Raw genomic sequence first — 24,453 nt, forward strand, 5'->3', positions numbered from 1 at the left:
AAGCCTAAAAATCTCCTCACTGACGTAAAGCCATGTGTGAAGAATATGATGCTCTTCTCTATAACTCCACATGGACTCTAATACCTTTTCATCATACACAAAACATCATCGGGTGTAAATGGGTCTTCCGAATTAAGCGGAACCTCGACGGGTCCGTTGCTAGATATAAAGCACGATTAGTAGCCAAAGGGTTTCATTAACGACCTAGAGTTGACTTCACAGAGACTTTTATTCCTGTAGTTAAACCCACAACAATTCGGCTTATTCTAAGTTTGGCCATCTCCAAAGGCGTCAACTTATGACAACTGGATGTTAACAATGCTTTTTTACAAGAGACTTTAACTGAAGATGTCTTTATGCAGCAACCCCTTAGCTTTATTCATCACCAGTATCCGAGACATGTCTGCAAATTATAAAATGCCATTTATGGACTCCGTCAAGCTCCACGAGCTTGGTATACTGAACTTGGATCGTTTATGATATCAATTGGCTTCATCAACTCCAAGTCTGATACCTCTTTATTCCTACGACAACAACATGGAAATACAATATATCTTCTAGTATATGTAGATTATATTATTGTTACAGGCAATGATCCCTTGGAGATTCAGACATTTTTTAAGCAATTGGCTGATCGATTCTCCCTTAAAAATTTAGGACCCTTGAGCTACTTTCTGGGAATGGAAGCAACATTTACATCGTCAGGTCTCCTCCTCTCATAGAGAAAGTATATTCAAGACTTATTATTAAAGACAAATATGTAGGATGCGAAAGAAGTTGCTACTCCTCTCTCTACTAGTGAATCACTCAAATTATGTGATGGTAGCCCTACCACGGACTCAACTCAATACCGACAAGTACTTGGTTCCTTACAGTACTTGGCTCTCACCCGTCCAGATATCTCATTTTCAATAATAAATTATCTCAATACATGCACCAGCCTTCTGCTATGCATTGGTCTGCGGTTAAACGAATTTTGCGATATTTTAAAGGGACCCTTAATCATGGTCTCTTTCTCTGCAAAACCACTCAACTTCATCTTCGTGCCTTTGCTGATGTTGATATGGCGGGTAACTTTGATGTGAGAACCTCCACATCAGGGTATGTGGTCTTTCTTGGGTCTAATCTAATCAGTTGGAGTTCTAAGAAACAAAAGACAGTGGCCCGATCTACAATTGAAGCTGAATATCGTGCTATTGCTACTGCTGTTGTTGAACTCAATTGGGTCATAAATCTCCTCAAAAAACTCAAAGTCAGCTCTACCCATACTCCTACAATATATTATGACAATGTTGAAGCTACCTACTTATGTATCAATTTAGTGTTCCACTCACGCATGAAACACATTGCCATCGACTTTCACTTCGTGCGAGATCAAGTTGTCAGACATCAACTTCGTGTCTCTCATGTTGCATCGATCCATAACAGAGAGATTTTATCTGATAACAAAGAGATTTTATCTGATAATAGAGAGATTTCTTGAACTGCACAGTAGATGAGATTTTCTCAACTGTATTAGGTAATCTTTCTGCTCAGTTAAAGAAATCTTATTTTTCATTATGTAAAAATAGACTTCATATTATACTAATTGAAGTACTAACATTAGATGGCAAGGTAGCCGGGGATTAGAGGTCGAAGGAGCGGTGCCTATAAAGCCTTTTCCGAAACGTGGATGGGTAACAAATTAATGACTTTATGATTTGTACCGGAATATGTCTTTTACTGTAAAGATATTTTTATAGCATAAATAATTCAAAGCTACTATGCGATATTATATAGTATGATAAATATATATATATATATATATATATATATATATATTACATTAAATAATTTATCTCAAGCCTAAATTACCCACACAAAGTGGCATCCTTCGCTTAAAACAAAGTCCGAAATGTTATCAGTCGTCTCCTATTCGGAATGCTTGTCCTACTCGGAATCGTTTTCCCAGTTGTGTCCGTCATCGGAACCGTCTCTATATAACTCATCAACGTTGGTCGTCCGCCACCTTCAACAACTCCTCTGTCATTGCGATCGACATCTCTGTCCTTGCTTCGGTTCCTCGTAGCCACCAAAGGCAGCAGATGAAGATAAGAACACAAGGAGCAGAGGCGGAGACCACCATGGACAGCCCTGACTGGACATCGCTCCCGCTGGATGTCCTCACGAAGATTGGCGAAAAGCTTCCCGTCCCTTACCGTGCCTGCTTTCGTGCCACATGCAAGGATTGGTGTTCCGCACTCCTTCCCGTTGTCATCCCGTCCCCGTGGCTCCTCTTAGTCGGCAAGAACAGCGATACCTGCAACTTCTTGTCTCTCCCCACCAGACGCTCCTTCACCTACTCCCTTCTCCCTGAGCTCCACGGCGTGCAGTATGTGGGCTCTCAAGCTGGTTGGCTAGCAGTCTACAATGAAAACCTGGATGTCAGCCTCATAAATCCTCTAACAGCGGCTCGAATCTGCCTCCCCTCCTTCCTCACCCTACCCAATTTTGAGCTCGTCGGCGGCAGCTGTGTCCTTCCTCATCTCAACCGAACCTCCCGTTTTTTTGTTACGAAAGTTATCTTCTACGCAAATCCAACTACCCATAATTACATCGCGGTGAGTCTCTATGGCACTCCCCAAATTGAAATCGCCTACGCAAAAGCAGGCGGAGACAAGTGGAATCTTCTTCAGACGACATCGACTCAGAATCGTTCATACGAGGATATCATGTACCACAATGGGAAATTCTACTGCATAACAGTTGAAGCCGAAGTCTTCGCTTTTGACCTCAGTGGAGTTTCTCCCACCGTGACGGTGGTCGGCGAGAGCACGTCACTCGGTTTGACACATTTCGACTGTCACATTCCTTGCTCCCGTGTCAGACACATTCACAGCAAATACTTGGCGTGCTCGAGCACCGGGGAGCTGTTCCTGATTTTGAGGCGCACAGTTCTCTCATATGAATCGCTGGGATGGAAGGCTATCATGGTTTGGAGGTACAATCCTCAGCGTCAGCCATGTTGGGAAGCTGTGAAGAACTTGGGGAATAAGTCCTTGTTGATCGGTATCAACAACGCTATATCGATTTCTACCGAGAATTTTCGAGATGCACGACGAGATTGCGTCTACTTTACGGAGGCGCTGATCAGAACCATAGTCGATGGCCGGCCCGAATTCATTCCTAGCATTGTAGTGTCTGATGTGCGACGGGGAAAGTGGGCGCGGGCAAACTCTCAGTTACAACCACTCTTGCTGCCACCCATCTGGTTCACTCCCTCCATGCCGTGAACCAAGAAACGAGTAGTTCTTGCTCTAATTTGACTTACAACTCCTACTACTACATATAGAGATGATAGATACACTACAGGCCACAGTAACTATATCAACTTGTGCTTTGATATTGTGTACAAGAAAATGTTTTGCTTGATTTATGAAGTTGCACATCTGTTTTACAAGTTTGATATGACCATAAAGATGAAAGCAAGTTTTCCTTCAAGAGGACACAGAGAAACATGTAGATGCCTTTTGCTCTTATATGAAATTTTAATTTAGAGTGATCTCTTTATGGCCTTATCAGTCATCATTAGTTGTGGGTATCACTAGAATTAGTGATTATTTGAGATCCTGTACCTGCAGGTGCTACTTGATGAGGTTACTGCAGTGAATTAAAAATGAAAGAATTACATCATCTAATTGGAAATAAAGAAAAATAGTTACTTAATACCACACATTGCTGAAAACAGATCTTACTTGGAAAAAGATAGTGACTTGTGAAAAAATCATTGGGCCTCAACAAAATTTTTGAGTGTGAATGATTTTATGCAATTTGGTGAAAAAATAAAGGACCCAAAATCTTGAGAACAATGCAGGAGAAGAATTTATCGATAGTTGAAGAGATGTAAATTCTCTCTTCTAACATGTATAAATAGGGCGTATTGTATTCAACTCAATGCATTCTTCTTCTTTGTATTTTATTTCTATCATGGTATCAGAGTCATTCCGGTCTTAGGAAGGCTCTACTCTCCCTTCTGTAGCCTGTTCTCGTTAGAGCTAGGCATGTGTTCGGCACCTGACCTCTGACGATTCCCATCACCATGAACACAGTTGCCATATCTTTCTGTCGCTACATCTAATCGCCAAACACCTATGCTGCACTGCAATAGCCCCCTAGGCGTGACCTCTACCTTCGGCGACTGAAGCGATATTGATCCTACTGCAAGTGATCGATACAGGTGGCATCAGCAGTTTTTTTTTACCCATCTATATATTTTTTACCTATCTAATTGTTACATACTTCCACTTTTTCTACTTTGCTCCTATATATGTCCAACATGTCTTCATCTAACGTTCCAATTACTATTCCCATAGGAAACCATAGTACCTTTTCCTCTACCGGCCTTATTTCTATCAATGATGCCACTCTCATTCCCTTCAAATTATCCAACGGTGGCAACTATGCATCATAGCATGCTCAATTCTCTAATCTACTATTTGGCTATGATCTTTTAGGATTTGTCGATGGCTCTCTTCGTTGTCCGCCGGCGATGCTCAACATCCCAGGCACATCCAGTCCAATACCAAATCCGGACCATAAACTATGGTTACGCCAGGATTGTCTCATCCTTCAAGCAATTCAAGCCTCGGTCGTTGGTTCCCTCGCCCCACTCATTTCTTCATGTGACACTGCTGTCGAAGCTTGGTGCAAGTTGCAAACCACCCTGGCCAATCGTTCCCGTACTCGCATGCTTAGTCTTCTATCCAATCTCATGAAGATAAAATAAGAGGGAAGTACTGTTGTTGATTATCTACACAACATAAAGATTATCATCGATAACTTGGCCTTGATAGGTCATTCCCTCGGTGATGAAAAGTTACTGTCCATATCCTAAATGACCTAGGAGACGAGTACAAGGAATTGGCAACAGCAATACGGGCACGTGATTCACCAGTATCGTTTGAAGAACTCTATGACAAGTTGACTGACTATGAGATATATCTCACGCATAAAAACAGGTTGCCAAAACCATCCATTACGGCTCAAGTCAGTTAAAAACCTAAGAAGAAGAGCAACCGGTACAACAAGAGCTCCAAACAAACGTCCCCTCCTCAACAAAGAGTTGTCTGCCAACTATGTGACAAAGTTGGTCACTTTGTAAAAGTCTGTAGAACTCGATCCAGACTTCCTCCTCCGTCGTATTGGCCTCATGCAAATCTTACTGCTACTTCAACAACTGGTGATGAAAATTGGATTGTGGACTCTGGCGCATCTCATCACATCATGTCTGATTTACAAAACTTATCCATCCATAACGACTATGGCGAAACTGAGGACAACATCATCGGTGACGATAACAGACTCCCCATTACTCATACTAGTTCCATAGTGCTTAATTCACATAGTACTTCGTTTATGCTAGATGATGTTTTGTGTGCACCCCAAATCAAACGAAACCTCATTTCTGTTTCCCAATTCTATAAATAGAATTATACCTCAATTGAATTCTTTCATAATTCCTTTCTTCTCAAGGATTTAAGCACGGGGACATCCTTGGTCCGAGGCCAGAGTAAAGACAACATTTACGAGTGGCTGTCGGTTCCACAAATCACCCAACCCACTACCCATTCTTCTATCGCAGCTCCAATTGATGTGTGGCATCGTCGTCTTGGTCATCCCTCAACTCTTATTCAGCAAAAACTGATTTTCCGTTATTCTCTTCCTACGCTTAAATCCAATAACATCATAACTCATTGTGATGCTTGTTTAAGTAATAAAAGTCATAGACTTCCCTTTGGAAAATCCTCCATATCCTGCTCTAAACCCCTTGAAGTTATTTACACTAATGTTTGGGGCCCCGCTCCAATCACTTCCTTTGACAAATTCATATTTTATATTATTTTCGTAGACTATTTCATCAAATACACATGCTTATACCCTCTTCATCATAAATCTGAAGTTTCAACAGTCTTTACTAAATTTCGAAGATTGGTCGAGAACTTCTTTCAATCTAAAATTAAGAGTATTTACTCTGATGGTGGCAGCGAATATCAAGCCCTCACATCCTGCATATCTGCTTGTGGTATATAACACCTCAAGTCACCTCCACACACTCCTCAACTCGTCGGCTCTGCTGAACGCAAACATCGACATATAGTTAAAACTGGTCTCACACTCCTACACCAAGCCTCTATACCACCAACTTTTTAGACTGTAGCATTTCAAGCTGTCGTCTACCTCATTAATCGTATACTCACTCTAATCCTCGAGTATGAGTCACCATTTGAAAAATTATTTCATAAATCCCCGAACCTTCAAAAACTTAAAGTGTTTGGTTGTCTATGTTATCCATGGTTGCGTCCATATGCCTCACATAAGATAACATCAAAATCTAAACCTTATGTTTTCATTGGATACTCCCTTGATCATAATGCCTTTCGATGCTATGAACCCCAATCTCGAAAAGTCTTTACATCCCGTCATGTTATTTTTATAGAGACTACATTTCCATTTCACAACCCTGAGTCTCCTACTGTGCCACCTACTCCATCACATATACATCACTGGAGTACACCATCAATCCTGTCAATCGAGTCTCCCATAATATCATCCAGTCATTCTCCTCAGGATTCACACTCTCTCATTCTCCCGGTGCAACAGCTCCTCACCCCCTCCATTGTGCCTCTCCTTTCTTCACTAGGTTCTCCTACAACTGAAGGCATTCCCTCGGAATCACATTCGCTGCCTTTATCCTCTCTTGAGACCAGTGACACTGAAGTCCCTTAGCCTCTACCGCCCATACCTACAACACACCCTATAGCCCCTGGATATCCAATGACAACATGATCCAAAAGTGGTGTCTTTAAACCACGACAAATCCTTGACCTACATACCATCACAACATCCTCGTCAGAGACCACTGAACCTACCACAATTACTCAAGCCCAAAAATCTCTATACAAGCGTAAAGCCATGTGTGAAGAATATGATGCACTCCTTCATAATTCTACATGGACCCTTGTACCCTCTCATCCCACATAAAACATCATCGGGTGTAAGTGGGTCTTTCGAATTAAGCCAAAGGGTTTCATCAATGACCTGGTGTTGACTTCACATAGACATTCAACCTTATTATTAAACCCACAACAATCCGACTTATTCTAAGTTTGGCCATCTTACAAGGCTGGCATTTACGTCAACTCGACATTAACAATGCCTTTCTACAGGGGACCCTAACTGATGATATCTTCATGCAGCAACCTCTTGGCTTCATCCACCCTTAATATCCAAAGCATGTTTGTAAACTACAAAAAGCTATTTATGGTCTTCGTCGGGCTCCAAGAGCTTGGTACACCGAACTTAACTCGTTTTTGGCATCAGTTGGCTTCATCAACTCCAAATCACAGGCAACAATCCTATGAAAATCAAGGCATTCCTCAAGCATTTAGCAAATTGATTCTCTCTTAAAGATCTAGGACCCTTGAGTTATTTTTTGGGAGTGGAAGCAACATACACATCTTCCGGGCTCTTCCTATCACAACGAAAATATATTCAAGATCTATTATCTAAAATGAATATGCAAGATGCAAAGGCAGTTACAACACCTATGTCTACTAGCGAGTCGCTCAAACTTTATGACGGAAGCCCTACTACAAACCCAACTCAATACCATCAAGTCCTTGGCTCCTTACAGTACTTGTCTCTCACCCGTCTAGATATCTCATTTGTGGTCAATAAACTATCCCAGTTCATGCATCGACCATATTTTATACATTGGTCTGTAGTCAAACGAATCTTACGGTATCTTCACGGGACTATCAATCATTGTCTCTTTGTCCGTAAACACTCTCCTCTTAATCTCCATGCCTTTGTCGATGCTGATTGGGCAGGGAATTTTGATGATAGAACCTCCACGTCAAGGTATGTGATCTTTCTTGGGTCTAATTCAATCAGTTGGAGTTCTAAGAAACAAAAGACAATGGCCCGGTCTACAACTGAAGCTGAATATCGTGCTATTGCTACCGCTATTGCTGAACTCAATTGGGTTACAAATCTCCTCAAGGAATTCAAAGTTAGCTCCACCCAAACTCCTACAATATATTATGACAATGTTGGAGCAACCTACTTATGTGTCAATCCAGTGTTCCACTCTCGCATGAAACACATTGCCATCGACTTTCACTTCGTGCGAGATCAAGTTGTCAGACATCAACTTTGTGTCTCTTATGTTCATACAGCTGATCAACTAGCAGACTCACTCACGAAGCCTCTAGCCCACAAACTATTTTTTGTTGCATCGGTCCAAGATCATTCTCTCAATTCTTCACAGATACGTCCCACGAAGGCGGTGTGTAAGCAAGGGCAGAGGCTTTGAATGTTAGATGGCTAGCAAGGTAGCTGGGGATTAGAGGTCGTAGGAGCGGTGCCTATAAAGCCTTTTCCAAGTCGTGAATGAGTAACAAATTAATGACTTTATGATTTGTACCGGAATATGTCTTTTACTTTAAAGATATTTTTATAGCATAAATAATTCAAAGCTACTCTGTGATATTATATAGTATAATAAATATAAATATAAATATATATATATATATATATATATATATATATATATTACATTAAAAATTTATCTCAAGCCTAAATTACCCACACAAAGTGGCATCCTTCGCTTACAACAAAGTCCGCACTGTCATCAGTCGTCTCCATTAAGGAGACCTTGTCCTACTCGGACTCGTTTTCCCAGTTGTGTTCGTCATCGGAACCTTCTCTATATAACTCATCAACGTTGGTCCTCCGCCACCTTCAACAACTCCTCTGCCATTGCGATCGACATCTCTGTCCTTGCTTTGGTTCCTCTTTGCCACCAAAGGCAGCAGATGAAGAGAAGAAGAATACAAGGAGCAGAGGCGGAGACCACCATGGACAGCCCTGACTGGACATCGCTCCCGCTGGATGTCCTCACGAAGATTGTCGAAAAGCTTCCCGTCCCTCACCGTGTCTGCTTTCGTGCCACATGCAAGGATTGGTGTTCAGCACTCCTACCCGTTGTCATCCCGTCCCCGTGGCTCCTCTCAGTCGGCAAGAACAGCGATACCTGCAACTTCTTGTCTCTCCCCACCAGACGCTCCTTCACCTACTCCCTTCTCCCTGAGCTCCACGGCGTGTGGTATGTGGGCTCTCAAGCTGGTTGGCTAGCAGTCTTCAATAAAAACCTGGATGTCAGCCTCATAAATCCTCTAACAGCGGCTCGAATCTGCCTCCCCTCCTTCCTCACCCTACCCAATTTTGAGCTCGTCGGCGGCAGCTGTGTCCTTCCTCATCTCAACCGAATCTCCCGTTTTTTTGTTACGAAAGTTATCTTCTCCGCAAATCCAACTACCCATAATTACATCGCGGTGAGTCTCTATGGCACTCCCCAAATTGAAATCGCCTACGCAAAAGCAGGCGGAGACAAGTGGCATCTTCTTCAGACGACATCGACTCAGAATCGTTCATACGAGGATATCATGTACCACAATGGGAAATTCTACTGCATAACAGTTGAAGCCGAAGTCTTCGCTTTTGACCTCAGTGGAGTTTCTCCCACCGTGACGGTGGTCGCCGAGAGCACGTCAGTCGGTTTGACATATTTCGACTATCACATTCCTTGCTTCGCTGTCATACACATTTACGGCAAATACTTGGCGTGCTCGAGCACCGGGGAGCTGTTCCTGATTTTTAGGCGCGAAGTTCTCTGTCATGAATCGCTGGGATGGAAGGGTATCATGGTTTGGAGGTACAATCCTCAGCGTCAGCCATGTTGGGAAGCTGTGAAGAACTTGGGGAATAAGTCCTTGTTGATCGGTATCAACAACGCTACATCGATTTCTACCGAGAATTTTCTAGATGCACGACGAGATTGCGTCTACTTTACGGAGGCGGTCAGATTCATAGTCGATGACCGGCCCGAATTCATTCTTAGCATTGGAGTGTTTGATGTGGAACGGAGAAAGTGGGCGCGGCGAAACTCTCAGTTACAACCACACTTGCTGCCACCCATCTGGTTCACTCCCTCCATGCTGTGAACCAAGAAACGAGTAGTTCTTGCTCTAATTTGACTTACAACTCCTACTACTACATATAGAGATGATAGATACATTACAGGCCACAGTAACTATATCAACTTGTGCTTTGATATTGTGTACAAGAAAATGTTTTGCTTGATTTATGAAGTTGCACATCTGTTTTATAAGTTTGATATGACCATAGAAGATGAAAGCAAGTTTTCCTTCAAGAGGAAACAACATAAAGAAACATGTAGATGCCTTTTGCTCTTATATGAAATTTTAATTTCTTTATGGCCTTATCAGTCATCATTAGTTGTGGGTATCACTAGAATTAGTGATTGATTTGAGATCCTATATCTGCAGGTGCTATTTGATGAGGTTACTGTAGTGAATTAAATATGAAAGAATTACATCATCTAATTGGAAATAAAGAAAAATAGTTACTTAAGACCACACATTGCTGAATACAAATCTTACTTGGAAAAAGATAGTGACTTGTGAAAAAATCATTGGGCCTCAACAAAATTTGTGTGTGTGAATGATATTATGCAATTTGGTGAAAAAACAAAGGACCCAAAATCTTGAGAACTGCAGGAGAAGAATTTATGGATTCTTGGATGAAAAATATTAATGAGATAAATCAAACGTGCATATCCATCTCTTATCACACCTTATATTTTATAAGTATCAAAAAGGTAATTATCGATACTTGTCTTATCATCTTACCACTCGAATTATGGTCATCTTCATTAATCATCTTCACCATGTCATGATTATCTCATTGTGCTGTATTATGGGTTCACCTTTACCACCAAGAGGTCCCGTAACGAGACCCTCGTTGTCGTCCTCATCAACTTCGTATTGTTATGAGACCAAAGTCACTTCTGCATAGCCACAACCTTTATTTGTGAAGCCCCCCTCCACAAGGCCGTAGCCTTGCCCTTGTGAAGCCTCCATCCCCAGCATCTACTTCCCATATTCTTGTTCTTATCATTCATTTGTTCTCTAACGACAAAGGATAGAGAGGAGGGGATGGTGTGGTCATTGATAGTGCAAAAGGTGACGAGGTATGGTTGTTCATGATGCCTACAATCTCACCCTCAACTTTTCATTGCACTCTTCGAATGCACCATGCCTTATCCTCTCTCATGCCTACAATCTCACCCTTTGTCGTAGCTTTTTCCCTTCACCCATTTTCAACAAATATCTATCTCTCTTTTGTGATCTCCTCCCTATGCACCAACCTACCCTTGCCCATTTCCACCCATAGTGCCATGCTCACATCCTTCATCATCATCACCACATCCATCTTCTACTAAAGAGCCCAACGAGGAACCATTTTACATAAGATTTTGGTCCTCTCTATAAAGCCCTCAAGCAAGAAGCACTAGGGACCAACATCACTATTGACATCGAAGAATAATGCACTAGGGCCTTTTCGCAACCCATAAGAACTACTATCGACTCGCCTCCAAGCCATTGGCCAGCTCATACACTTGTGCTTCGATGAGCACTCCACAAGAGGTGGCAAAGGGGCCTCATGGAAAGGCCTCACGAATGGAGGTAGCGACCATATGGAGGGTTAGAGGTAATAACGTGAAGATGGTAGGACGAAGGTGACAACAGTAATGACAAGGGCCTCACAATAGTAGAGATGGCCCACAGCATGACGAGATGGTAGGGAGAGGCAAAAATAGTCACGATAGGATGACAATCGAAAAAGACGAACAACATGAGTAATCTCATCTTTTAAAAAATAAAGAATATTTTATGAAATAAAATAAAGTAGAGTACTGAAAAAAGTAAATGTTTAAATGTTTATTCACCAAACTTCTTCAAACAATGTTTTGTCAATGTACTGGACTTCTTACTTCCGAAAAATCATTCTTTCAATCATTATTTTTTTTTATAGCTTTTGATGACAATTTTTTTTCCTTTTTCTCTTCCTTTTTTTTTCCATGTGGTTCTATTTAATTAGGTAAGATATAATATAGATATGATTTGATTGGTTATTGATTAGTAGAAAAGAAGTTCAGAACCGTTCGCTCATGGGCAGAGGCAGCCCCACGGCGATTGTGGCTGTGCGCGGGCAAGTACCGCTGCAGACCGCATGCCTGGCAACAGCCACAGCCAACCGTGCGCGCCATCCATAGGCAAGAAAGGCCGTAGGCTGGAACTACCGCAGCGGCCGTAGGAGCTGCACGCGGACAGAGGCAGCGCCGCACACGTAGGCTAGGGTTTTGACATATTTATAGTTTTACCCTCGGGTCTAATTTATGCCAAATTATAGTTCTACCTTTTATAAATCGCATATTTTCGATTTATATCCTATCGAATATTTACAGTTTTATCATTATGAAATTAAAAATTTTAGTTTATATTCTCAATTATAAAATTGATAAATATGATTTATTATAATTATGATTAAATTTAATCATGATTATATTTTTGATTATTTGATTAGATTTAATTTTGATTAAAAAAATTATAAATTATGATTTACTTTATAATTTTCTCATATGAATTATTGATTATAAATATGGTAAATAAAATCCAATTATTATTCTTGGATATTCATTTAGTTATTCACATGTATATATTTGAAATTATGAAATAATATTTTCCTTTCACATGAAGGCATGATTTATATATTATCATGATTATCATACGAGTTTTCTTTTGCTGATTAATATTCAATAATTATTATGGTTATTATTCTATTATTGAATTGCTTAACATTCACGTTTAATAATTATTATGGTTATTATTCTATTATTGAGTTGCTTAGCATTAATTTTTAATAATTATTATGGTTATTATTTTATTATTAAACTATTTAACATTAATGTTCAATAATTATTATGGTTATTATTCTATTATTGAACTACTTAGTTTAAATTAAATAAATTTGATGAATATTATTTGTAATTCATTTCCTTCAGTTTTATCTGACTTGTAGCTGTCAAAGTAGCTTGAGATGATAAATTTATGAGATGTGCATTACAATAAATGTCTTATCATTTATAGGATATTTTAGATTATATTTTATATTTTTGTATTGGTCTTACAATCACCAAAGTGACCTAGACCGATAATTTAGAAAATACATTATGAAATTAATCCTAAATGATATTAAATAAAATAATATTCACAATGACATGAATTAGGATAAAGAAATTTAGTGAATATTATTTGTAATCTATCTTCGTAAGTTTTATCTGATTGGTAGCTACCAAAAGAGCATGGGATGATAGATTTATGAGATATGAATTACAATAAAGTTCATGTCATTCATGGGATATTTTAGATTGTATTTTATCTTTTTGTATTGGTCCAAAGTGACCTGGACCAATAATATATAAAATACATTATGGAATTCATCCTAAATGATATTAAATAAAATAATATTCATGATGGCACATATAATTATGAGATTTAGATAATCCCAAAGGAGAATCTATTTCAAATAATTATGTGATAGGGTAGGATGATACTATTTTGGATATTCTTACAGTTTAGGGTTGTATACCCAAAGGTAACAATACTATTCCATAAGAATGATATCAGTCCTCCATAAGTAATCTTGAGTGATCACTAGATATGTCAATATTTCACCTAAAGATGAAATATAGATGATATCAATAATTCATCATATTTTAGAAACTCAAAGTATTAATGTTATATTATTACTGTGCCACTTCCTTTATTATGTTTTTATAAATATTCCTATACTTTTTTAAAATAAATGGCTTGAACATATGTAAGTTGTATTGAGTGAGTGAGACCTTGATTAGATTAATTGAATAGGACACAAATTACTGAAAGTTCTGTGAAATAAATAATTGAGGTGACTATCAAGAAAGGTATGAAAGACTCAATTTTATAATACTTAGACTTCAGTACAATTTACAACTAGCATATAAAAATATTTAAGGATAAATTTAAATTTTCTGATAAGTCATTAGTTGATATTTTAAAATGATAATATTTGAGGAATTCAAGATTATATCCTCAAAATAAATGATAAATTTGTTAGCTCAAGACTCATAATATTTTGAGTACTACTCAAGGAATAGATAACACTAAAATAAGGATGAAACGTAAGTCAACTTGAGTTTATAATTACTTTACTATATAAACTCATAAAAGAATATCTTCACAATAAAGTGTTATTTTGTAACAAATAAAGTTATGTGAAAAAGAAATATACTATAAGATTTGATTTGAAATGAAAAAATATATAAATATAACTTGGTCCAAATCAAATATTACAGATATTATTGATGGATTAATTTGATGCTTCAAAATATGTTACCAATAATAGGTATTCATTAAAATAAAAAGAAAATAAAAAGGGATAAAACCAAAAGAGAATGAGATATTTATTAATGTAGGGAATCATCTTAAAGTGAAAGCGATATTAATTTATATTTATCGCTTATGTTTTGATAAATCTTAAGAATCCATGTTGTGTTCTTATAATTCTAAGAATTTAAGTTCTTTACCTAAAATTGTTAGAATATTATTTCCTTTTTGGTGATTGTAAACTTATAGTGATTCAATAAAATTAACCTTTGAATTCTGTATAATAGTTTATACAGAATTAACATGAATCATAAGTTTACAATGATCCTATAATTAAATATTAAAATAAAATATAGTTTTATAAGCTCCTTGATATTATGTTTATCACTCTATACTTTCGTTTCATTAAAGAGTAACATTTTATCACCATATAAATAACCTGTTGAGATATGATTATATATATCTAATTTATGTAAAGTCTATGACCGTTTACACTATTGAAGTGTATATAAATGAAATTGATAGACAATTAGATAGAAAAGTCAAGATCATCATATCTAACAAGGGTGATAAATTTTATGATATTTATGATGACCCAAATTATAATTCTTTTGCTAGATTCTTGGAAAAATAAGGTATATGATTTACCAAATGTGTTACAGCAGAATATGATTACTAAAAGATATCATCATATCATTTATATATGGTTAGGAGCATGATAGATTATTTTTTTGTACCCAAATCAATGTGAGAAGAAGCTCCAAGGACAACTATGTATATCTTGAATGATGTTCCTAATAAGTAAATAATATGATTTCTTTTAAGTTATGAAATAATAGGAAACTTAACTTAATATTTACATATTTGAAATTGTCCTATGGAGACAAAGGTCTTTAACTCACATAAAAGAAAATTCGATTTAATATCCTTTTGATTTTAAATCTTTTTGTATCTTACTGTTTAATGAGCCAAATGGAAGAATGTTAGATTATCTAATCCTATTTAATTAAGTAAGATATATTATAGATATGATTGGATTCTGATTATAGTTATTAGCTAATAGAAAAAAAAAATTTAGTTAAAGTAGGATTCCTTAGGAGATAATTTTGATGGGAGAAACTCTCCTAATAACTTATCTTAGACCATCTGCTCTCACCTATAAATAGATAGAACCTCTGGGGGCTATATGTGCATCTGAATATCATCTCTGAGAGATTAAGGTTTTTTCTCAATCTTTCTCTTCTCTAATCCCCTAATCCATTAATTTAGATGATCTTGTGAAAAAATAGAAAGAAAGGAGAAAGTATCTAGTTCCTTTATACAGCGATCTTGGATTACTCTTGCTTCCTTTTCTTCTTCGCTCTCCAACTCCTCTTCTCACACAGCAATCACGACCAACATGTCAGTGTACCATATGTTAGTACATATGTTAATATGCTAATACATATGGGACCCGTGCCAACGCGGCCAGTGATTGGCATAAGTCTCACACAGAAACTAGAAACTTTGCCTTCTTCCCTTCTCCTTCTCTCCCTCATTTTGTTTAGTCCGTGCTGACTGGTACACTAATGTACTATGTATCAGTATGCTAACATATACCTAACCCAACCGATCCCACCCAACTACCAGTAGAGGTCTCCAACCAAGACTTCAAATCTTGACCAATATAATTGCAAAAGCAAATAATAAAAGTAAAAGAAAGCCTTTAGGAACATGTTTTATAAAGGAAATTTTAATCTAGTTAACAGAATGGAATGTCTATTGTGCATTATGACATAACATTCAACAAAATACACACAAGTTGGCTTTGTCATTGCTACATTGTTGCTTAACTCCATTATCTGCATTCAATAAAATATACACAAGCTGGTTTTGTTATTGCTACATTGTTGCTTTACTCCAAGACTGAGAAATTATTGTCCAATTTAAGCTTCCAGATCATAGTGATAGAAATAATAGAAGATAAGAACAATAATTGAAGAAGCTTTATTGTAGAAATGAAATAGCTTTAGCTTGAATCTATTAACATGTTTCCTCTCCTATTTATAGGATTAGGAGGAAGGATTTCCCTCAACAGAATAGAGAGATTTCCTCGTATAATTGGGGAAATCTTATTGTTCATATCATTGCAAAGCATAGGACACATATCATTGCAAAGCATAATCACAATGTGGTTTTTGCACACCCTCGATAACAAATTGTATTCTCTTGGATTTATCAAGATATTTGACACGACAGAATAGGTTCCAAGTACTTGAACATTGGTAAATGGACCAGAGGAATAATATAGGAAAGCTTACAGAAAATTGATTAGGTCCTTTGTAGGATTGGCAAGTGGTCTTCCTGCGCAGTCCACGCTCCTGTCCTGAGCCCTTCCCTTACGCAGCATGGCTTCCTTCCATCTCTCTCTCTCTCTCTCGTTTGAAAGAAGCTTGATTAGTTGTTGGCGACATTTATAGGTTGCATCTCCAGATGACGGCATCCCACGAAGGCGGTGTGTGAGCAAGGGCAGAGGCTTTGAATGTTAGATGGCAAGGTAGCTGGGGATCAGTGGTCGAAGGAGCGATGCCTATAAAGCCTTTTCCAAATCGTGGATGGGAAACAAATTAATGACTTTATGATTTGTACCCGAATATGTCTTTTACTTTAAAGATATTTTTATAGCATAAATAATTCAAAGCTACTCTGTGATATTATATAGTATAATAAATATAAAATATATATATTACATTAAAATTTTATCTCAAGCCTAAATTACCCACACAAAGTGGCATCCTTCGCTTACAACAAAGTCCGCACTGTTATCAGTCGTCTACTATTCGGAATCGTTTTCCCAGTTGTGTTCGTCATCGGAACCTTCTCTATATAACTCGTCAACGTTGGTCCTCCGCCACCTTCAACAACTCCTCCGCCATTGCGATCGACATCTCTGTCCTTGGTTTGGTTCCTCTTAGCCACGAAAGGCAGCAGATGAAGAGACGAAGAAAACAAGGAGCAGAGGCGGAGACCGCCATGGACAGCCGTGACTGGACATCGCTCCCGCTGGATCTCCTCACAAAGATTGGCGAAAAGCTTCCCGTCCCTCACCGTGCCTGCTTTCGTGCCACATGCAAGGATTGGTGTTCCGCACTCCTACCCGTTGTCATCCCGTCCCCGTGGCTCCTCTTAGTCGGCAAGAACAGCGATACCTGCAACTTCTTGTCTCTCCCCACCAGACGCTCCTTCACCTACTCCCTTCTCCCTGAGCTCCGCGGCGTGCAGTATGTGGGCTCTCAAGCTGGTTGGCTAGCAGTCTTCAATAAAAACCTGGATGTCAGCCTCATAAATCCTCTAACAGCGGCTCGAATCTGCCTCCCCTCCTTCCTCACCCTACCCAATTTTGAGCTCGTCGACGGCAGCTGTGTCCTTCCTCATCTCAACCGAATCTCCTGTTATTTCGTTACGAAAGTTATCTTCTCCGCAAATCCAACTACCCATAATTACACCGCAGTGAGTCTCTATGGAATTCCCCGTGGTGAAATCGCCTACGCAAAAGCAGGCGGAGACAAGTGGAATCTTCTTCAGACGACATCGACTCAGCATCGTTCATACGAGGATATCATGTACCACAATGGGAAATTCTACTGCATAACAGTTGAAGCCGAAGTCTTCGCTTTTGACCTCAGTGGAGTTTCTCCCACCGTGACGGTGGTCGCCGAGAGCACGTCACTCGGTTTGACACATTTCGACTATCACATTCCTTGCTCCCGTGTCAGACACATTCACAGCAAATACTTGGCGTGCTCGAGCACCGGGGAGCTGTTCCTGATTTTGAGGCACGCAGTTCTCTCATATGAATCGCTGGGATGGAAGGCTATCATGGTTTGGAGGTACAATCCTCAGCGTCAGCCATGTTGGGAAGCGGTGAAGAACTTGGGGAATAAGTCCTTGTTGATCGGTATCAACAACGCTATATCGATTTCTACCGAGAATTTTCGCGGTGCACGACGAGATTGCGTCTACTTTACGGAGGCGCCGGTCAGAACCAGAGTCAATGGCCGGCCCGAAATCATTCATAGCATTGTAGTGTCTGATGTGGAACGTGGAAAGTGGGCGCGGGCGCGGGCAAACTCTCAATTACAACCACACTTGCTGCCACCCATCTGGTTCACTCCCTCCATGCTGTGAACCAAGAAACGAGCAGTTCTTGCTCTTATTTGACTTACAACTCCTACTACTACATATAGAGATGATAGATGCATTACAGGCCACAGTAACTATATCAACTTGTGCTTTGATATTGTGTACAAGAAAATGTTTTGCTTGATTTATGAAGTTGCAAATCTGTTTTATAAGTTTGATATGACCATAGAAGATGAAAGCAAGTTTTCCTTCAAGAGGAAACAACATAAAGAAACATGTAGATGCCTTTTGCTCTTATATGAAATTTTAATTTATAGTGATTTCTTTATGGCCTTATCAGTCATCTTTAGTTGTGGGTATCACTAGAATTAGTGATTGATTTGAGATCCTATACCAGCAGGTGCTATTTTATGAGGTTACTGTAGTGAATTAAATATAAAAGAATTACATCATCTAATTGGAAATAGAGAAAAATAGTTACTTAATACCACACATTGCAGAATACAGATCTTACTTGGAAAAAGATAGTGACTTGTGAAAAAATCATTGGGCCTCAACAAAATTTGTGTGTTAAAGATATTATGCAATTTGGTGACAAATAAAGGACCCAAAATCTTGAGAACAATGCAGGAGAAGAATTTATCGATTTTTGAATGAAAAATATTAATGAGATAAATCAAACATGCATATCTATGTCTTATCGTATCTTATATTTTATAAGTATCAAAAAGATAATTATCGATACTTGTCTTATCGCCTTACCACTCGCTCGCTCTATTACGATCGTTTTCCATCAATCGTCTCCATCCTACCATGATTGCCTCGTTGCGCTACATTGTTGGCTCACCTTTACTACCAAAAGGTCCCGTAGCGAGACCCTCGTTGCATCTGAAGGACTTCAGAAATTGTATCTTTCATGAAACTTTAGTAAACAAAGATCCAGAAGAAAATTTATAAGAAGATCTGGAAGAATTTTACCAGATGAAGGGTTCATGTCTAGTTATAAGTTTACAGGTTGTTTTCCTTGTGAAGAAAGACCAGAATATATCAGATGAATCAAATCACAAATGAGTTCTGAATTCTGTAACTTTTCGGTATTGATCTTGAACATATAAGTTGCTACATGACATGCTAAGTATACAATGGAAACTTAAACCTGGACTGTTTACAAATAAAATCTACAGATCATCTTCCCAGTTAACCAAAGATACAAAGCAGATCAGCACATCACTTAACCATGTCTATTCAGAATGTATAAGCTGCATAGTCAACTAAAAATCACTTGCCATTATCTGAACAAAGTTGTCCAGGTTGCTCTTTCTGGAAAGCATTGACAGTAATCTCTTGAAATTGCCTGAAGGAGTTAACTATTACAGATACTTTGAATTTCAAAAGTAAATATTATATATTTTGAGACCTAAAAAGTAGACTGTTGAAATGCTAGTGTCATAAAATTTGTTAGACATCAAATAGAGCATCGATAAATAGATCAATTATTCATTTAAGCATTAAAAGAAAATTTTCAATCATTGATTTTCAACAAAATTTGGTAAATATTTAGATAAGTTGGTTAGACAATAAAGCCTACCTAGTTTAAATGTTTGTTCACCAAACTTCTTCAAACAATGTTTTGTCTATGTACTGGACTTCTTAGTTCCGAAAAATCATTCTTTCAATCATTATTTTTTTCGTATAGCTTTTGATGACAATTGTTTCTTTTTTTTCTTTTTCCTTTTTCTCCTCTCATGCTCTGCTTTCTCTCTCTCTCTCTCTCTCTCTCTCTCCTTCTCATTAAGATATCACTCTCCCTCCACCATCTCTTCTTCTCCCTGTCCCTCTTAGCCTGCACCGTTGTGTCATTGCTTCCTCCCCTCCCAGTACAGAACTTCCTTTTCCTCCTCCACTTCTCTTCCATGACTCCTCCACTTTCCCTCTTTCACTCTCCAACTCCTCTTCTTTCCTCTTCCTCCTCCCCTCTTTTCTCTCTCTTTATGTTTGGTCACTGACAACCAAAATGTCAGTGTACCATATGTTAGTATGCTAGTACATATGGGACCCATGCCAACCTGGCCAGTGATTGGCATAAGTCTCACACAGAAACTAGAAACTTTGCCTTCTTCCCTTCTCCTTCTCTCCCTCATTTTGTTTAGTCCGTGCTGACTGGTACACTAATGTACTATGTATCAGTATGCTAACATATACCTAACCCAACCGATCCCACCCAACTACCAGTAGAGGTCTCGAACCAAGACTTCAAATCTTGACCAATATAATTGCAAAATCAAATAATAAAAGTAAAAGAAAGCCTTTAGGAACATGTTTTATAAAGGAAATTTTAATCTAGTTAACAGAATGGAATGTCTATTGTGCATTATGACATAACATTCAACAAAATACACACAAGTTGGCTTTGTCATTGCTACATTGTTGCTTAACTCCATTATCTGCATTCAATAAAATATACACAAGCTGGCTTTGTTATTGCTACATTGTTGCTTTACTCCAAGACTGAAATTATTGTCCTATTTAAGCTTCCAGATCACAGGACACATATCATTGCAAAGCATCATCACAATGTGGTTTTTGCACAGCCTCAATAACAAATTGTACTCTCTTGGATTTATCAAGATATTTGACACTACAGAATAGGTTCCAAGTACTTGAACATTGGTAAATGGACCAGAGGAATAATATAGGAAAGCTTACAGAAAATTGATTAGGTCCTTTGTAGGATTACATCCAATAGGAAAAACAAATCTGAAGGATACCGACAATATATAGAAGAACTTTGGACTTTGGACTTTGGTGTTGCATAAACTGGATTAATTCAACTATATTAACACTTATTTTGTAAATCAGGCTTGAAAGTTCGTGCTCATCTTCCTTTTTGTCATATCTGTATGTACTGGAATAAACTATATTTGAGATAAAAAGGCACAAGTACTGAAATAAAATATTGCAGAAAAAGAAGATGGTCTGTGAATAAACTATAGTTGAGATAAAAAGGCACAAGGGAACTCTATCATAGTAGGAATTTTTCGGAACAGATACCTGAAGTTACAATCAGCATTATTTTATTCTTAGAATCAGAATTTTGTAAAATAGCAAGTGCATCAAGAAAGAAGAGGGAATCTATCTCCAGAATAAAAAATTGTCAGAAACACCATTCATTAATATAGCATCGAGTTCTGAAAAATCATCCAGTGGTTATCCAGATCTAATTCCAATAGCCCCAAGAACTAACTCCAAAGAAACAGAGTGCTGATTGTAGCTGCCAGACCTTGGTGGGCTTAACTGACTAAAGCTAACCCACAGCAGTTCATCAATCCTAAGTGCAAAATGGTCCAGAGTGGTCTATGCTGCAGCCAACAGTGCTGATTTTGACCAATCAGAACCATTTCTAGTACATATTGGCTGTTCTCATCAGCATAGCATATGAGAACAAATTCCCATTTGAATTTTTCTTAATTTTTGCTTTTCTTAATTTACTAAATTTTCAGTAAGACAAACACAAGGATCAATGGTGAGAAAATATTCATGTAGCTGACTCCAAATGGTTGGAATAATACAGTTTGTTCTACGAGTGGTTGCTATCCAGTAAGACGGATATATTCATCTACATTTAAGACTTGTGATAACTTTGTAGCCATGTTTATTGATGTTTTCAAAATATACGGCATTGTACTAGTTCGACTACTGACCTATCTTCCCTTGGATGAAATTGTGTCCTAAACATTTTGACTTTATGGTTCTTTTTAAGATTTGACATTGCAAATTCACACAACATTTGGGAAACTACACCTTCTACAGAAGTAAAAGAATATACCAACAATGTGATAAATCATATAGCTGTTTTATGTAGCTGAAAATTTAACCGATGTTGCCAAGATGAAAAGGCATGAGCAAAGGTCAAAATGTAAAAATGCCTGGAATAGTGCAAAACTTAGCTAAGGAGTTTGGAACGAAAAGATCATATACAAGTAAACAAATAAGAAAACTAAACAAATGAAAGTAAAAGCACGTTGGAATAGACCTTATTTTCTTGTTCAGCTCGCACATACTATTAACAAATTCGTCTCTGCATCAACATAAAGATCGTGATTGAGTTTATACAGTTTTTAGTATATCGCACAAGAACAAAAAACTAGCATTACCGCATGAAACGCACTTCACTCTGTTCACCGATGCCAGGTGGATTAAGAAGATCAAATAACAAGGTCAAAGTTCGAAAACAAAGAATGACAATAACGAAAGAAAATCTAACAACATTTGAGAGCACGAGAGCGATTCTCACCTTGAGTGTATCCAGATCAGAACGGAGCTTCAATATCTCCTCCTGCAGCTGAGAAATCCTCGCCTACGCACGATAGTTACTAATAGAAAAGGATTTACAAGATCAATCGGCAACTAGAAAGGACGCGTAATCAGAACCTCTTGCGCTTGGATTGATGCACCAATCATAGAAAGCTGAACCTGCGATCCCCTCAGCTCCTGCTCGACCATCTCCCTGGACCGCTTGGCCCCATCGAGGTCGGCGATTGCAACATTGAGATCGTTCTGAAGTTCGAGGAGCCGCTTCTTAAGATCGGAGACCCTAAGCTCTGAGTCGAAGACATGCGGATTGAGCGGGGCGCATCGGAGCTAGAGTGGAGGCACGAGAAGCATGGAGCGGCCATAGTGTACCTTCTTGGGATTTCTCCGAGGCGAAATTGCGGATCAGCGAGAGGAGATGTTTCTGGGATTCGCCGGACGCCATGGCGAGAAGGCGCCCCGAGGGCTCGGAGATGGCAGCCTAGCTTTTTGAGGAACAGCACTCGTCTCCCGCTCTTTGGTTCGAGAAGAATCCATAATTATTCTAAAATCATCATTTGATATTATGGATCTCAGATCAAACCGGAAAATAGAGTCCTCGATCTAAGGTTAATTGTTATAGTGAAAGTTGAGAACAGAGTTTTTTTTTTTTTTTTTTTTTTGTCAACATGCTAATATAGGAATTTCTATGTTTGGTTTTACTATGACATTTTTCAAAAAAACCCATATTCTAATATCAATATGATATAATCAATTTTGATCTTTTAATCTGATATGATGAAAATGATCTAACCTATTAAAATTTTTAAGTACTGTTGAATCTGAAAAAAAGAAAAATAAGTTCGATTGGTCAGGAGACTTTCACTTGAGAGAAGAAAAAGTCCCATATACTATATCTTATTTCAATGTGAGGGTAGAAATTATTTGTTCTTACAAAAGATTATGTTGGAATATAGGATCACTCACCCCATCCCCACTATATTAATGTTGAATGTTGATATTGTTTGTTTTAGTTCAATTAAATCAAATAGCTTGCAATTAACTTGGAATCTACTCAACCAAAGTTCAACTCACCCATCTCTTCCTATATCCATAGGAGTAATAAAAAATATCTTCTATCTCACCTCATTAAGGTTGAGTCTCTATGAAAACTCATACCTTTAGGCATAATTTGTTTTATTAACTCACCCCATTAACTCTCACCCCAGTAAAGCTAACTTTAGTGCTTATTAACTTTTAATTCCCTTACTTCTTCCTTGATATAGGACTAAATATGTTTGCTCGTGGCAGCGTCCGATTCGGTGTCCGGCCACAATCACTTTCCTTCAAAAGCGTGGAGAGATGAGGTGATCAGCGAGCGAAGGGTAGGATGCGATTTGGCTGTGTGACTCAGCATCAAGTCACGACAAGGACGATACCACCAAGTCCTTCTCGCCGTGTGGCTTCCCTGCGTTCTTTAACGCGGACCCCACCATTTTCTTCTCACACACTCTCTCTCAACGGTTTCGTTCATCACGCAGCCAGCGTTGCTTTCCCCCGAACCGTTTGTTCCTTGAGCGAACGGTTACGTGGGGGGTTCGTTACCCGCTGGGGGCCCTACCGTTACGATCGCTGCGCTTGATGTCTTGATTTTTATGGGTGTGGTTTGGGTGGTGCGTCGTGCTTCGGGCTCGAAGAAGATGCGAAGGCG

The 24,453-nt window shown here is 38.5% G+C and overlaps 4 protein-coding genes across 4 annotated transcripts; 3 read left to right on the forward strand and 1 right to left on the reverse strand.

Annotated features, from left to right (window-relative positions):
* The first annotated feature begins 2,123 nt into the window (after positions 1–2,123).
* LOC103975032 (F-box protein At3g56470-like) lies at positions 2,124–3,272 on the forward strand. Its single transcript, XM_009389941.2, has one exon. It carries the CDS (start codon positions 2,124–2,126, stop codon positions 3,270–3,272), a length of 1,149 nt encoding a protein of 382 aa, XP_009388216.2.
* A 5,625-nt stretch (positions 3,273–8,897) lies between these two features.
* Positions 8,898–10,043, forward strand: LOC135594158 (F-box/kelch-repeat protein At1g57790-like). Its single transcript, XM_065084567.1, has one exon. The coding sequence runs from the start codon at positions 8,898–8,900 to the stop codon at positions 10,041–10,043; it is 1,146 nt and encodes a 381-aa protein (XP_064940639.1).
* A 1,488-nt stretch (positions 10,044–11,531) lies between these two features.
* On the forward strand, positions 11,532–18,563 carry LOC135594159 (putative F-box protein At4g17565). The gene is made up of 2 exons (XM_065084568.1): positions 11,532–11,641; positions 17,168–18,563. The coding sequence occupies exons 1-2, from the start codon at positions 11,532–11,534 to the stop codon at positions 18,495–18,497; spliced, it is 1,440 nt and encodes a 479-aa protein (XP_064940640.1). The 3' UTR covers positions 18,498–18,563.
* Positions 18,564–19,457: 894 nt separating this feature from the next.
* LOC135594160 (uncharacterized) lies at positions 19,458–23,302 on the reverse strand. Its single transcript, XM_065084569.1, has 4 exons — positions 23,136–23,302; positions 22,884–23,053; positions 22,607–22,809; positions 19,458–19,806 (listed from the first exon to the last, which is right to left on the reverse strand). Exons 1-4 carry the CDS (start codon positions 23,206–23,208, stop codon positions 19,731–19,733), a joined length of 522 nt encoding a protein of 173 aa, XP_064940641.1. The 5' UTR covers positions 23,209–23,302; the 3' UTR covers positions 19,458–19,730.
* Between the last annotated feature and the right edge of the window lie 1,151 nt (positions 23,303–24,453).

This window comes from Musa acuminata, chromosome BXJ1-9, assembly GCF_036884655.1.
Source record: "Musa acuminata AAA Group cultivar baxijiao chromosome BXJ1-9, Cavendish_Baxijiao_AAA, whole genome shotgun sequence".
In the NCBI taxonomy this organism is placed as follows: domain Eukaryota; kingdom Viridiplantae; phylum Streptophyta; class Magnoliopsida; order Zingiberales; family Musaceae; genus Musa; species Musa acuminata.